The sequence below is a fragment of the Anomaloglossus baeobatrachus genome, chromosome 5 (genome assembly GCF_048569485.1).
Source record: "Anomaloglossus baeobatrachus isolate aAnoBae1 chromosome 5, aAnoBae1.hap1, whole genome shotgun sequence".
Taxonomy (NCBI): Eukaryota; Metazoa; Chordata; class Amphibia; order Anura; family Aromobatidae; genus Anomaloglossus; species Anomaloglossus baeobatrachus.
In genome coordinates, this window is record NC_134357.1 from 573,784,278 (window position 1) to 573,798,625 (window position 14,348).

The 14,348-nt window shown below is 46.7% G+C and overlaps 1 protein-coding gene across 1 annotated transcript; it reads right to left on the reverse strand.

Annotated features, from left to right (window-relative positions):
- Positions 1 to 6,317: 6,317 nt before the first annotated feature.
- Positions 6,318 to 8,009, reverse strand: LOC142313080 (uncharacterized; the record flags this gene model as incomplete). The annotated part of the gene is made up of 1 exon (XM_075352065.1): positions 6,318 to 8,009. A coding segment is annotated over one exon (1,566 nt), but the record flags the coding sequence as incomplete, so codon positions are not given.
- Positions 8,010 to 14,348: the final 6,339 nt, after the last annotated feature.

Consider the following 14,348-nt stretch of genomic DNA (forward strand, 5'->3'; position numbering starts at 1 on the left):
TTGGGGCCGGTCCAGGAGCGGAAGTGCTCCCAGGTAAGATCTCGGTGCAGGGTTCCCCCACAACCGAGGTGTCACGAAGCCAGGTAGGTCTGCCTGAACCGGCGACTTGGTCAGGAACGGAGGAGGAGCAGGCACGACCCACGGTCGCAGCGGCTGTGGCCGCTGTCACCCGCAGTGGGAGTGCTGGAAGCCAAGGGGCCTCCTGGAGGTCCGATAGCTCTTCCCCTTCTGACCAAGTGGCAGCCGAGTCAGGCGGAGGCCAGGACACAGGTCCCGGGGTACTGACCAAAGATGTGACAGTCTCGTCAATTCTGGCCACATCTAGTCAGGGATTTCAGGCAGCGTTAGAAGCTGACGACAGCCTGAAAGCTCTTAAGGAGCAGGCGGCACAGCCTCCCTCAGACTCGGACCAGGAGCGAGTGATCTGGGACCAAGGACGGCTGTACCGGGTCACGGTCCAGCAGGGTTCACCAGAGGCGTGGCCCAGGGACCGACAGTTGGTGGTACCCTATCCGTTCCGGACGGAGTTGTTGCGGATCGCACATGAGATTCCGATGGCCAGACACCTAGGGATCGCTAAGACCAAGGCCAGGTTAAACCAGCATTTCTACTGGCCAAAAATGGGGGCCGATGTGGCTGCCTACTGCCGTTCGTGTGAAACCTGTCAGAGAGTGGGGAAGGCGGGGCCACACCCCAAAGCCCCACTGGTATCTCTGCCCATCATCGATGAGCCTTTCAGGAGGGTGCCTGTGGATCTGGTCGGCCCACTGGCCATCCCCAGCAGCTCCGGGAAACGCTTCATACTGACGGTAGTGGACTATGCCACCCGGTACCCTGAAGCAGTGGCCTTGTCGTCCATTCGGGCTGACAAGGTGGCCACCGGATTGCTGGAGATTTTCTCCCAAGTGAGTTTTCCCCAGGAAATGCTCACTGACCGGGGGACCCAATTCATGTCACAGCTGATGGAGGCCCTCTGTAAGCAAGTCCAGGTGCAACATCTGGTGGCCAGCCCATACCATCCACAGACTAACAGCCTGTGCGAGCGGTTCAATGGCACCTTAAAGCAGATGCTTAAGATGTTGGTCTACTCCCACGGGCGTGACTGGGAGCGGTATCTCCCACACCTGTTATTTGCTTACCGGGAGGTTCCACAGGCCTCAACGGGATTCTCACCATTTGAGCTCCTGTACGGGCGACGTGTGCGGGGCCCCCTGGCTCTGGTGAAAGAGGCTTGGGAAGGGGATTTGGCCACCCCTGGAGTGTCGGTTATCGAGTATGACATGCGCTTCCGGGACAAAATGCAGGCCTTGATGCAACTGGTACACGACAATATGGCTCAAGCCCAGGCCGATCAGAAGCGTTGGTACGACCAGAACGCTTGTGAGAGGACCTACCAAGTGGGTCAAAAGGTGTGGGTACTGGTCCCCGTACCACAGGACAAGCTTCAGGCAGCCTGGGAAGGCCCATACCTCGTGTACCAGCAGCTCAACCCTGTAACGTACCTGGTCACCCTGGACCCTGCCCGTGGAAGGCGGAAGCCCTTCCATGTGAAAATGATGAAGGCACATCATGAGCGAGAGGCATGTGCGCTCCCCGTGTGCAACCTACCCAAGCAGGGAGAAGCGGAAACCCTCTTGGATATGCTAGCCCAGGTTAGGGCAGGCGGATCCATTGAGGATGTGGAGGTTGGCCACCAGCTCTTGGAGGACCAACGGTCCCAGCTGTGGGCCACCCTACACCCCTTCCGGGGGTTGTTTACCAACCAGCCCGGAAGGACTGACTTGGCTGTCCATCACGTGGACACTGGGGATCATCCCCCGATCCGGCGTTCAGCATATCGGGTCTCCCTGGAGGTGCAGCAACACATGCGCCAGGAGATTGACGAGATGCTGAAGCTGGGGGTGATCCAGGCATCCAACAGCGCTTGGGCCTCGCCTGTAGTCCTCGTCCCTAAGAAGGACCGAACCACTCGGTTCTGCATGGACTACAGGGGGCTCAATGCTGTCACGGTCGCCGATGCGTACCCAATGCCACGCATCGATGACCTGCTCGATCAGTTGGCCGGGGCTCAGTACCTGACCATCATGGATCTGAGCTGGGGATATTGGCAGATCCCCCTGACTTGCAAGGCCAGGGAACGCTCTGCCTTTATTACCCCATTTGGACTGTACGAGTCCACGGTGATGCCATTCGGGATGAGGAATGCCCCTGCCACTTTCCAGCGGATGGTCAACACCCTGCTCAAGGGACTTGAAGGGTACGCGGCCGTGTACCTGGATGACATTGCTGTCTTCAGTCCCACCTGGGAAGATCACCTAGAGCATCTAGCACAGGTGCTCAGGCGGATCCACCAGGCAGGTTTGACCATCAAGCCGGGAAAGTGTCAGTTGGCCATGAGCGAGGTCCAGTACCTCGGTCACCAGGTAGGTGGGAGAACTCTGAAGCCCGAGCCTGAGAAAGTGGAGGCCATCGCATCCTGGCCCACCCCCAGAACCAAGAAGCAGGTGATGTCCTTCTTGGGGACCGCCGGGTACTATAGGAGGTTTGTTCCAAGCTGTAGTAGCCTGGCAAAGCCCTTGACTGACCTCACCAAGAAGAAGCTGCCCTCTGCAGTCGATTGGACAATGGACTGCGAGACAGCCTTCCGAGCCCTAAAGGACGCCCTGTCCAGCCCGCCCGTGCTACAGGCAGCCGACTTCACGCGGCCGTTTGTAGTACAGACCGACGCCAGTGACTTCGGCCTTGGTGCGGTGCTCAGCCAGGTGGACTCTGCGAGCCAAGAGCACCCAGTCTTGTACCTGAGCAGGAAGCTGTTACCGAGGGAAGTGGCCTACTCCACGATGGAAAAGGAATGCCTAGCCATAGTGTGGGCTCTGCAGCATCTGCAACCCTATCTATACGGGCGCCACTTCATCGTGGAGACGGACCACAATCCCCTCAGATGGTTGCACACTGTCTCTGGGACGAATGGGCGGTTGTTGCGATGGAGCCTTGCGCTCCAGCAATACAACTTCACCATTCGCCACAAAAGGGGCAGTGACCACGGTAACGCTGACGGGCTGTCCCGACAAGGAGAGGTCGCGGACGGGCGCACGGGGGAACACTGGAGTGTGCTGCCCCCTAGCGCCCTCAAAAGGGGGGAGGTGTGAGGAAAATCCTGGGATATGAAGAGGAATTATGATTTCCAGTCATAATCGCTCTCATCACTCCATGGTAGCGCCCCTCCCTTCTTGTTCTCATATGTCCAACATCTGGGAAGGTGTCACATCCTAGCAACACATCCAATGGCCATCTCCTGTGATATGGAGATTAGATGATCTGGGAACAGTGGACACAGGATGACTCCCTGCCGTGACCCTGTAGCAGGGGCTGCTATCTACTTAGCAAGCTTGGAAGTACCTAGACAGAACGACTCCAGTAAAATATGGTTAATATCTCGTGAACCATATTTCCCATAAATATGGCAAGCATAAAAACGACGTCCCCGCATGCGGACGGTGCTGGCCCATATTTTATATGGGAGTAGGACCTTGGGAAATACCCCAAACGTGATATCGGCCGGTGGGGAACTGGCAGACAATCCATGAGTCCTCTCGTTTTGCAGCTAAATTCATACCGGTCACAATGAGAGCATTGGCGTCCGCCTACGATATTCCCAGGCAAAGTTATGATTAATATTCCCCTGGAAATATTATTCTAACTCAAGGCCGGGGGAGTGGCAGTGCTTCCCTGTGAGGTCACGAAGGTAGGAGGAGACAGGGATCTGACCAGGTTGATAACCCCAATTCGGCCATTTCCCAGGGTTCTTTCGCCGGGGGTCACGTGTAGGAAACATCTGTGGGAAAGATCCTAGAAACCTGGTCTACAGCGCCCCCCTGTGGCCAGACGCACAAGGTAACTGATTGAATTGTATACCTGTTTGTAATCCATATCTTGCTTGTAACTGTACTCTGACCTATGTATATTCTGTAGATCCCCTATTGTATATATTGTAGTTTCTAGTGTGGCTTAGGCGGATTAAATTATATAATTAATCTTGGGCTGTTGTGTTATCTCGATCTTGAATCCCACGCCTGTGTGTTCGGCTAATAGTTACCGTAAGTCGGTTGGTGGCAGCGAGTGTGTGCCAAGGATCATTGTGGTCAGAGTTATAGGGTATTGGTGTGCACTCAGCTAGAGTATGGTTTCATTAGAGGTGCTAGTATGGGGTCAATAGTCCCAGAACGTATTATGTAATAGACACTGCACTCTCTTGTTGATAGAATGAAGACAAAAAGTTTTTTTCTTTGCAAAAAAGTGATTATTTATTTGATGGCGACAAAAGATGGTGGACGTTTCGGCTGACGGCCATATCCTGGGAAGGTGGCGTGCAGAAGGAAAATATCCACCCCACCAATGTCTAAAACCTCCTCCTCCACATGAGAGAAGTCTGCAGGAGCCTTTATCAGATGGTGTTTATATACATGTTCTCTTACAACCACCCAAACTTCTATGTGATCCACATGAATATATAAAGATAAAAGCTGGAAATCTCTTCCATTGGAATACATGTACACAAATTCCTTCCAGCAAAATGAAATCTAATCTGCTTCTAGACTTCATCCTCTGGAAAATCTTGTATCATAAACTATTCTTGGTGGTACTCCTTCCATCCTGCTCCATTATTTTCTTCTCTTCTGAAACAGCCCTCTTGTGGAGCGACTATACATGATAAAGGCCGTTGGGCCGAAACGTCCACCATCTTTTGTCGCCATCAAATAAATGATCACTTTTTTGCAAAGAAAAAAACTTTTTGTCTTCATTCTATCAACAAGAGAGTGCAGTGTCTATTACATAAAAGGATCATTGTGGGGCGGCCAGTGAGAGGCGAGGAGGTTCTTATATATTCCGTCCGCGGAAGTCGGAGGAATATATACCCTGCTCTCACCGGGAACCCTTCAATCATCGGCACAGGAGAATAGCGGCCTCCTTGCTTATTTTAGGGCAATTCCATAATTGGCCTGACTGTAAGAGGGGTGCTAGAGAGCGCGTCACGTGCTCTGTCTGCCGGTCGGTATAAAGCAGGGGTGACTCCTGCTGGTTACCCCCCAATCGTGACATTGGTGGCCAGCACGGGGGATTTCTGAGTGACCCCCCCCGTGGTTTGTGACACCCGCCACCCAAACAACCTGACCTCTGGATACCTATCCACGGGTCTGTGACCAGGTTAAGGTCCCAGGTGTTGTGTTAGATAACTCTGGTTGGCACAGGTGGTGCAACTATGTACAATACACAAGTTCGTGTTGGTCACGCCAGTCCTGTGAAAATGGTCCATTTTTACTATATATATGTAAACAACAAAGTCCATATACCGGGTGTACACACTGTAAAGAATCTGGTTGCAAATTAGGTAACTTCTGCGTTCATTTAAACCCTGATTGACTATGCACTTATTCACTAACCTTTTCTATATGGAAAATAAACTGTGAAAAACAATAAACGAAAACACCAATACCTAACAGTTCTATGGCATCGTTAAACTATTGGTATTTTTCAACATTCTTAAACTACCGAGTCCCGTAGCCACGCCTCTTTGCGGCCACGTACTACCAAGCTCTAAGCACGAGACACTGCTCTCTCAACTAATCCAGCGCGGTCACATACTTTTTTTAAGGTTTTACTGAACTGCTTAAGAAGGATGCTGCCGAGCTGTGGTCGTAAAGCTCACTCTTTCACTGTGAGAGTGATCGCTGAGGGTTGTGGGATCTCACAATCTGGAAGTTCCTTTTGGGGGACATTAGGAACACTTCAAAAAGTTTTGGCACGGCATTATATTTAAAAAATTCACTAATCTGCGGCTCTTCACTGTTTTAGTAAATAAAAAAAGCAGTCACAGATTTGTTATAAGCACTATTTAAGGGGAAAGTCATCAAACACATTGCACCAGCAGCAGATCCCCCATAACAGTGCGTCATGACAACATTTGAAGAGAGAGAATTTTTCTTTCCCTCACCAATTCTTACTTGAGCCATTGTAGCCGAATTTTGGATAAACCCTTTGAATTATAGTACATCATGATGGCTTCTCCCATGTGACTCATCTGACAACAGGACCTGATTAATGATAAAAAAATATTTGGCAAATTCTGAAAACAAGAATGGCTGCTCCGCTCTGGTGGTTTTCTGATTGTCGGCAAGACTTGATTTACCAGTTACACATTTCAATTATTCACAACATGAAAAAAATTCCTTCCCTGTGCGGTTTCTTCACATGTTTAACAAGATGCGATTTCTGAGAATAACATTTTCCACCTTCAGAACATAAAAATGGTTTATTTTGTGTGATTTTTTTTTTTTTTCATGGTAAACAAGACCAGTTTTCCTAGTAAAACATTTACCACATTCTGGGCATGAAAATGGCTTCTCCCCTCTGTGAGATCTTTGATGAACAACAAGGTGTGATTTCTAAATAAAACATTTCCCACATTCTGAACATGAAAATGGCTTATCCCCTGTGTGATTTTTCTGATGTCTAACAAGGTGTGATTTCTGAATAAAACATTTCCCACACTCTGAACATAACAATGGCTTCTCCCCTGTGTGATTTTTCTGATGTCTAACAAGGTTTGATTTCTGAATAAAACATTTCCCACACTCTGAACATGAAAATGGCTTCTCCCCTGTGTGTTTATTCTGATGTCTAACAAGGTGTGATTTCCAAATAAAAGATTTCCCACACTCTGAACATGAAAATGGCTTCTCCTCTGTGTGATTTTTCTGATGCCAAACAAATTCTGATTTCTGAATAAAACATTTCCCACACTCTGAACATGAAAATGGCATCTCCCCTGTGTGTTTTTTCTGATGTCTAACAAGGTGTGATTTCCAAATAAAAGATTTCCCACACTCTGAACATGAAAATGGCATCTCCCCTGTGTGTTTTTTCTGATGCCTAACAAGGTGTGATTTCCAAATAAAAGATTTCCCACACTCTGAACATGAAAATGGCTTCTCCCCTGTGTGATTTTTCTGATGTACTACAAGGTGTGATTTCTGAATAAAACATTTCCCACACTCTGAACATGAAAATGGCTTCTCCCCTGTGTGTTTTTTCTGATGTCTCACAAACTCTGATTTCCAAATAAAACATTTCCCACATTCTGAACATGAAAATGGCTTCTCCCCTGTGTGATTTTTCTGATGTCTAACAAGGTGTGATTTCTGAATAAAACATTTCCCACACTCTGAACATGAAAATGGCTTCTCCCCTGTGTGAGATCTTTGATGCCAAACAAGATCTGATTTCCAAATAAAACTTTTACCACATTCTGAACATGAAAATGGCTTCTCTCCTGTGTGATTTTTCTGATGTCCAAGAAGGTGTGATTTCCGAATAAAACATTTCCCACATTCTGAACATGAAAATGGCTTCTCCCCTGTGTGATTTTTCTGATGTTCAACAAGTTGTGATTTCTGAATAAAACATTTCCCACACTCTGAACATGAAAATGGCTTCTCCCCTGTGTGTTTTTTCTGATGTCTAACAAGGTCTGATTTCTGAATAAAACATTTCCCACACTCTGAACATGAAAATGGCTTCTCCCCTGTGTGAGATCTCTGATGCAAAACAAGATATGATTTCCAAATAAAACATTTCCCACATTCTGAACATGAAAATGGCTTCTCCCCTGTGTGATTTTTCTGATGTCTAACAAGGTGTGATTTCCGAATAAAACATTTCCCACACTCTGAACATGAAAATGGTTTCTCCCTTGTAGGAGCAGTTTCATGTTCCACATCCCTTCTGTAACTTTTATTTTGATTACAATTCTGTGATAAATCGGAATTTTGGACTTGTTTGAAAAGATCAGATGATAAAGCTTTCCAAGGAAGGACTGGAGGTATATCTGGGACAGCAGCATGCTCTTCATATGTATTATGTGTGATAGTTTGATCATCTGTTTTAAATTTTGAAGATATTAGATGTCCATCTGAACTCCTGATACAGTCATCGACTATAAATAAACACAATGTTATTATTTTTTAATCACATAATTTCGAAAGTAGATTTAGTTTTTTAACCATAACATCAGAAATTAAATTAGGAAACAAATTATTGTGAATTTGTTTTCCAATTTCGAGATCTAAAGGCCCAGTCACACACAACGACTTACCAGCGATCCCGAAAACGATGCGACCAGATAGGGATCGCAGGTAAGTCGCTGGGAGGTCGCAGGTGAGATGTCACACAGTCACATCTTACCAGCGATGCAGAAACAATACAGGTCGCAGTAGCGACCTGTATAACGATCTCAGCAGTAACTGTGACCCTGTCACACAGTGTCAAACACACCGATGGGTACTGCCCAGCAGGACATCGCCTTTGAAGAAAATGGCCTGGACCATTCTGCAACGACTAGAGATCTCACAGCAGGGGCCTGATTGCTGGTAGGTGTCACACATAACAAGATCGCTAACGGGATCGCTACTGCATCACCAAAACGGTGACTCAGCTGCGATCTCGCTAGCGATCTCGTTATGTGTGACGGTACCTTAAGAGTTAGATCTTTGTTCTTTGGAATGTGCTACAGTAAATAATCTGATTGTTGCAATGTGACTGTAGGATAATGAGGGACAGGGGGCTCCTATACTTTCCCTCATGCTAGTAGACCTTAGCTATCCCTAACCTCTGGATTACCCCTGAACGTGGAAGGAAGGGATAGGCGTAGGATGGAAATACAGATTAAGACAGACGGTAAAACCAAATTTCAGACACACTGCAAACTCACAGAAATAAATAGTGAGAGACTAAGAAGAAAAGCAAGAGCAGGAAGGCAGAAATAACAAGGGTTAACACCACAACTGCTCACAGCAATAATGCACAACAACCACTAGTTTGTATCACAACACCTCACCACACTTGTATAGGTAAACTATAGCTGGCGTTAATGGAATAGTCCAGCCAGCATATACAGAAGGGGAGCGAATGATACTAGGTCCCCTACAGCATGTGATCAAAGACATTAACAAGGAGCCCAGCAGAGAATAACTCTTGATAGTTCTATTAAGTATGTGGATCGACACCTGCGTCTCCCTGCGTTGCTCACAGACATCAGAGAAGTTAGCAAGCAAAGTGTCAGAATCTGTAATTTCCACAGATCCTGATACCGCCATGACAGTTGGCGATGCCTGCAACCATCTCGTTGTGACATTGATCCACAACATAGACAATTTCAAAAAGGTTTTTTTTCGAAGAAGACAGATGCCAAATATTTAATGGGTTTGTCCAGGAGTGTAACATTGAGGGCCTATCCTTAGGCTTTGTAACCAAAGTAGGTAGCAGGGTCTTGCTGTCTGTGCAGATAAACATTAGGTCTCCAATTCATCAAGACCGGCGATGTACAATGAAATTGATGTCAGGGACTGGCGTGAAATTTCTGGCATAGGGAACGCTGCAGTTTGTTATGAATTAGAGAAGCAGTGGCATCACACCCTTCTTCTGGCCTAGCTCTGCCCAATTTGGCAAAGCTGGTTAAAATTGGCGTGAAACCTCCAAAAGTTGCACAATTTATTTTTGTACATTCATTTATTATTGACTGTAGAACGGCTATGACGTATCAATGTTTGGAATCAGCGGTACAAAAGGATGTTGATGAAATAGAGAATCATGACTGTAAGGGTACTGTCACACTTTAGCGACGCAGCAGCGATCCCACCAGCGATCTGACCTGGTCAGAATCGCTGCTGCGTCGCTACATGGTCGCTGGTGAGCTGTCAAACAGGCAGATCTCACCAGCGACCAGTGACCAGCCCCCAGCCAGCAGCGACATGCAAGCGACGCTGTGCTTGCATGGAGTCGGCGTCTGGAAGCTGCGGACACTAGTACCTAAGGTAAACATCGGGTATGGTTACCCGATGTTTACCTTAGTTACCAGCGTACACCACTTAGCTTAGCGTGTGCAGGGAGCAGGAGCCGGCACTGGCAGCTTGAGAGCTGCGGAGGCTGGTAACGAAGGTAAATATCGGGTAACCACCTTGGTTACCCGATGTTTACCTTGGTTACAGCTTACCGCAGGCTGTCAGACGCCGGCTCCTGCTCCCTGCACATTCAGGATTGTTGCTCTCGCTGTCACACACAGCGATGTGTGCTTATCAGCGGGAGAGCAACAATAAAAAAAACGAACCAGGGCTGTGTGTAACGAGCAGCGATCTCACAGCAGGGGCGAGATCGCTGCTCAGTGTCACACACAGCGAGATCGCTAATGAGGTCACTGCTGCGTCACAAAAACCGGAACTCAGCAGCGATCTCAGTAGCGATCTCGCTGTGTGTGAAGTACCCCTAAGGCACTAGAGTGTTAATAAGTGCTGAGAAAAACGTGCAATGTAAAAACAACAACGGTCATCGTAATCAAAGAAAACAAGAGACTATAACAATATAGCTCTGCAGTGCAGCCAGGCCAACTATCTGTCCTTATAAAATCCTTCTCTGGTCTTCTCTCCAAGCTTATTGAGCAATTCACTGGAGGCAAAAAAGGGGTTTCAGGTTCGATCTGGTACCAACCATCAATGATGTATTTATGTATTTACTATTGTAAAGACCAACATAATCCAAAAGCTCAAAAGGACCCATTGGGTAACGGGCTCCCAATTTCATTGCAAAATCCATGTCTTCCTTAGATGCATGACCTCTTTCATGAAGATGCACGAATTCCATTAGGTATGGTACCAGAAGACGGTTAACAATGAAGCCTGGGTTGTGTTTACATGACACAGGCGTCTTTCCCAGTGCTTTACTGAAGTCTATGAGAGAGTCAGAAGTTGCTTGGCTAGTCATTGTTGTCTTTAATCAAATATTTTCTATTTTTCATTAAATATATAAAGCCAATGTCAAATTTTCAGCAATAATAAACATAACTATAAACTTTCCATCCCCAACAACCCCTCCCCCCTCAGCGTACATATTACCCACATCTATATAAAAGATCTCACATTTGTGCCTTTCAGTGACATATATTGGAATGTGCAGAATCAGGTATCCCTGCTCAGAGACCAACATCTCCCAGCCCTAATATTTATCCATACTGCAACCACGGATTCCACAGTCTATCAAAAAGTGCAAGTTGTTTCCTTTTCCCATATATACTTCTCTCCATCCGAGCAATATGACTAAGATATGCGATAAATTCCCCTCTAGTCGGTATGTCCCCATGCATCCAATGTTTGGCAATTACTTTCCTGGCCGCATACAGCAATCTGGCTATCACTATTTTAAAAATGTTGTCTACTCTGATTTCCTCCACATAACCTAGGAGACATACCAAAGGTTGTTTGGGAAGTTTGTATCTATAAGCTCCTTCTATTTTGTTAAGAACAGTTATCCAGAAAGACGTCAACCTGGGGCACGTCCACATATGGAAGATGCCAGCATCGTCTCCATTGCACCTAGGGCAGTCAGAGTTACTCCTCAGTCCCATTTTACACATAATTAGCGGGGATCTGTACGCCCTATTCACCACATACAGATGGGACAATCATTGACAATTTCGGTATGTACTCCAGGACACTTTCCCACACCTCATCAGTGATCCCGTCTATCTTTGCCTCCCACTTAGTTCTAGTTCTTACTGGGTGGTTAAGCAAATATGTATGCAATAGATCCCTATATATAGTTGATATGATTCCTCTTGTGGGCACACTACTATACACATATTTCAATACTAGGTCTGCCTGAACCAGCAATGATTGCTTAACCCTCTGAGCCGCTACTGCATGTGCCATTCGTTTATAGTGGTAACACCCGGATGGAGATATCCCAAATTCATCTTGTATTTGTGTAAACAGCTTCTAATGTCTCTGGTCTAGAATTTGCCACATATACCATATACCTTTATGTGCCCATTCCTTAATTTTGCCTATCTCATATATCTCAGAGCAGTTACCATTTTCCCACACCGGAGTGAATTCAGTTATTGCCGTAATCCCCCTCATCTGCTTGATCTTTCTCCAAATTCTGTTCATTAAATTAAGTGTAGGGCTTGTTTTCCCTAGTCTCCCAAATGATCCGTCCTCCAATCCTAACACCAATGGTCGGCGATGTAAAACATGCCCCAACAATCTAGATGCTGGGTCCACCACCACTAAATTCGCCCATCCCCTGAAATGTTGACTCTGAGCTGCCAGATAATATATTTCCAGATTGGTCCTTTGGTCTCTGCAACGTTTCAAGTTTGAGTCTGGCTTGTTTGTTCTTTTATATTAGCGCACGGAACATAGAATCAATCTCCTTAAAGTGACTCTGAGGGATCCAGATCGGAGTATTGTGTATCACGTAGAATATCATGGGCATATGTACCATTTTAATAAGGTTAATCTGTCCTATTACTGATAAAGCTTATTCCAAGCAGTTATCTTACTACGCAGTTGCTTCAGCAAAGGGACTAGATTAATAGTGATGTAATTCCCAATTGGTAAGGATACCTGTATGCCCAGATATCTAAACTGGTCCACAACCCGTAATCTGTTAACCTCATCACCCGAGGTCGACCAGTCTATTCCCGCGTCCACCTGGAATAGGTTTGATTTGGTCCAATTTATAGTCAGTTCAAAGATCCTTCCGAACCGTTCGATCACCTTGCATGGCATGGCTCAATGATGCCCCTGGGTCTCCCAATAATAACAGAATGTTGTCTGCATAGAGGGCTATCTTTTCTTCTAGAGGGCCATATACAAATCCCTTTCTGTCTCTGTTCTGCCGTATAGCAGCCGCCAGTGGTTCCCCCGCTAGAGCAAAAAGGAGAGGCGAGAGCGGGCAACCCTGACGAGTACCCCTTTGTAATTCCACTGTGTGTGACAACATTCCATTAATTCTCACTTTAGCAGCTGTATCCAAGATGTAAAGTTAGGGCCAAATTCCATGTGTCTTAGCACTTTCCATAGATACCCCCATTCCACACTGTCAAATGCCTTATGGGCATCTAACGAAGCTATCACCCTCTGTCCCGGATTGTCCACCGGTAGCTGCATGTTAAGGTATAATCTTCGTATATTTTTCACTGTAGATCTACTAGGCATGAAACCTGAATTGAATTCGAGCAGATATCACTTCTGTTAATCGATTAGAGAGTACTTTGGCCAAAATTTTAACATCAGTCGTTAACAGGGAAATGGGCTGGTATAACTCGGGGAGTTTTGGATCCTTATCCTCTTTAAGTATTACTGTTATTATCGCCTCCCTCATAGATGCTGGCAGTGTCCCCTGCTCTCTTGCCTCCTCCAAGACATTCAACAAATTAGGTAAGAGTATTTCTTCCAGAGATTTGTACACCTCCACCGGCAATCCATCCACCCCTGGGGCTTTTTCATTTGCCATGCCATGCAAAGCTCTCTCCATCTCCTCAAGTGTAATAGGGGCCTCCAGACTGTGTCTCTCGGTCTCTGCTATTTTGGGTAATGTCATTGTATCTAAGAAAACCTCTAGGTCCTGCTGTCTCGACTCCCCTCTAGTGGAGTACAATTCCTCATAAAAGGCTGCGAACGTGTCCAGAATATCTTTACCCTCCGTGACCAAATCTCCCGTTGTGGTGCGAATGCAGTGTACAAAGGATGGTTTTCTCTGGGCTGCCGTCACCAACGACAACAGGTGTCCCACCTTTTCTCCCTCCGCATAGAAGTTCTCTCTGAAAAGCCTGTTTCCTAGCTGCTTTCTTCAATAGCACTTTATTAATTTCTTCCTGAGCTGCTTTTAGCTTTTGCCTATACTCTGGTGTGGGCTGTGCTACCATCTCTGCTTCTGCTCCCTTCAAAGCCTCTAAGCAATTTCCCCTTGTCTACTACGAGACTTACACCGGCAAACGTCTCTAAATAAAAGGCCTCTAAGGTATGCCTTCATGGCGTCCCAAACTACCAAAGGATCCGCACTACTTCTATTTAAGGCCCTGTCACACACACACACACAGATAAACCTTTGGCAGCTCTGTGGTTGCAGTGAAATCATGGACATATTGTTCCATTTGTACACAGCCACAAACCTGGCACTGATTGTCCACAATTTCACTGCAACCACAGATTTATGTGTGTGTGACAGGGCCTTAAGGGTAAAATATTCCAGCATCTCACTAGATATACCATCCATGTCAATACTATTTAACCAAACCGGGTGTAAAGCCTGCTTTACACGGTACGACCGATTGTGCGATTTCACAATCGATCGTACCCGCCCCCGTCCTTTTTGCGTCACGGGCAAATCGCTGCCCATGTCGCACAAAGTTAGTAAACCCCGTCACACATACTTACCTCTCGTGCGACCTCGCTGTGGGCGGCGAACGTCCACTTCCTGGAGTGGGAGGGACGTTCGGCGTCACAGCGACGTCA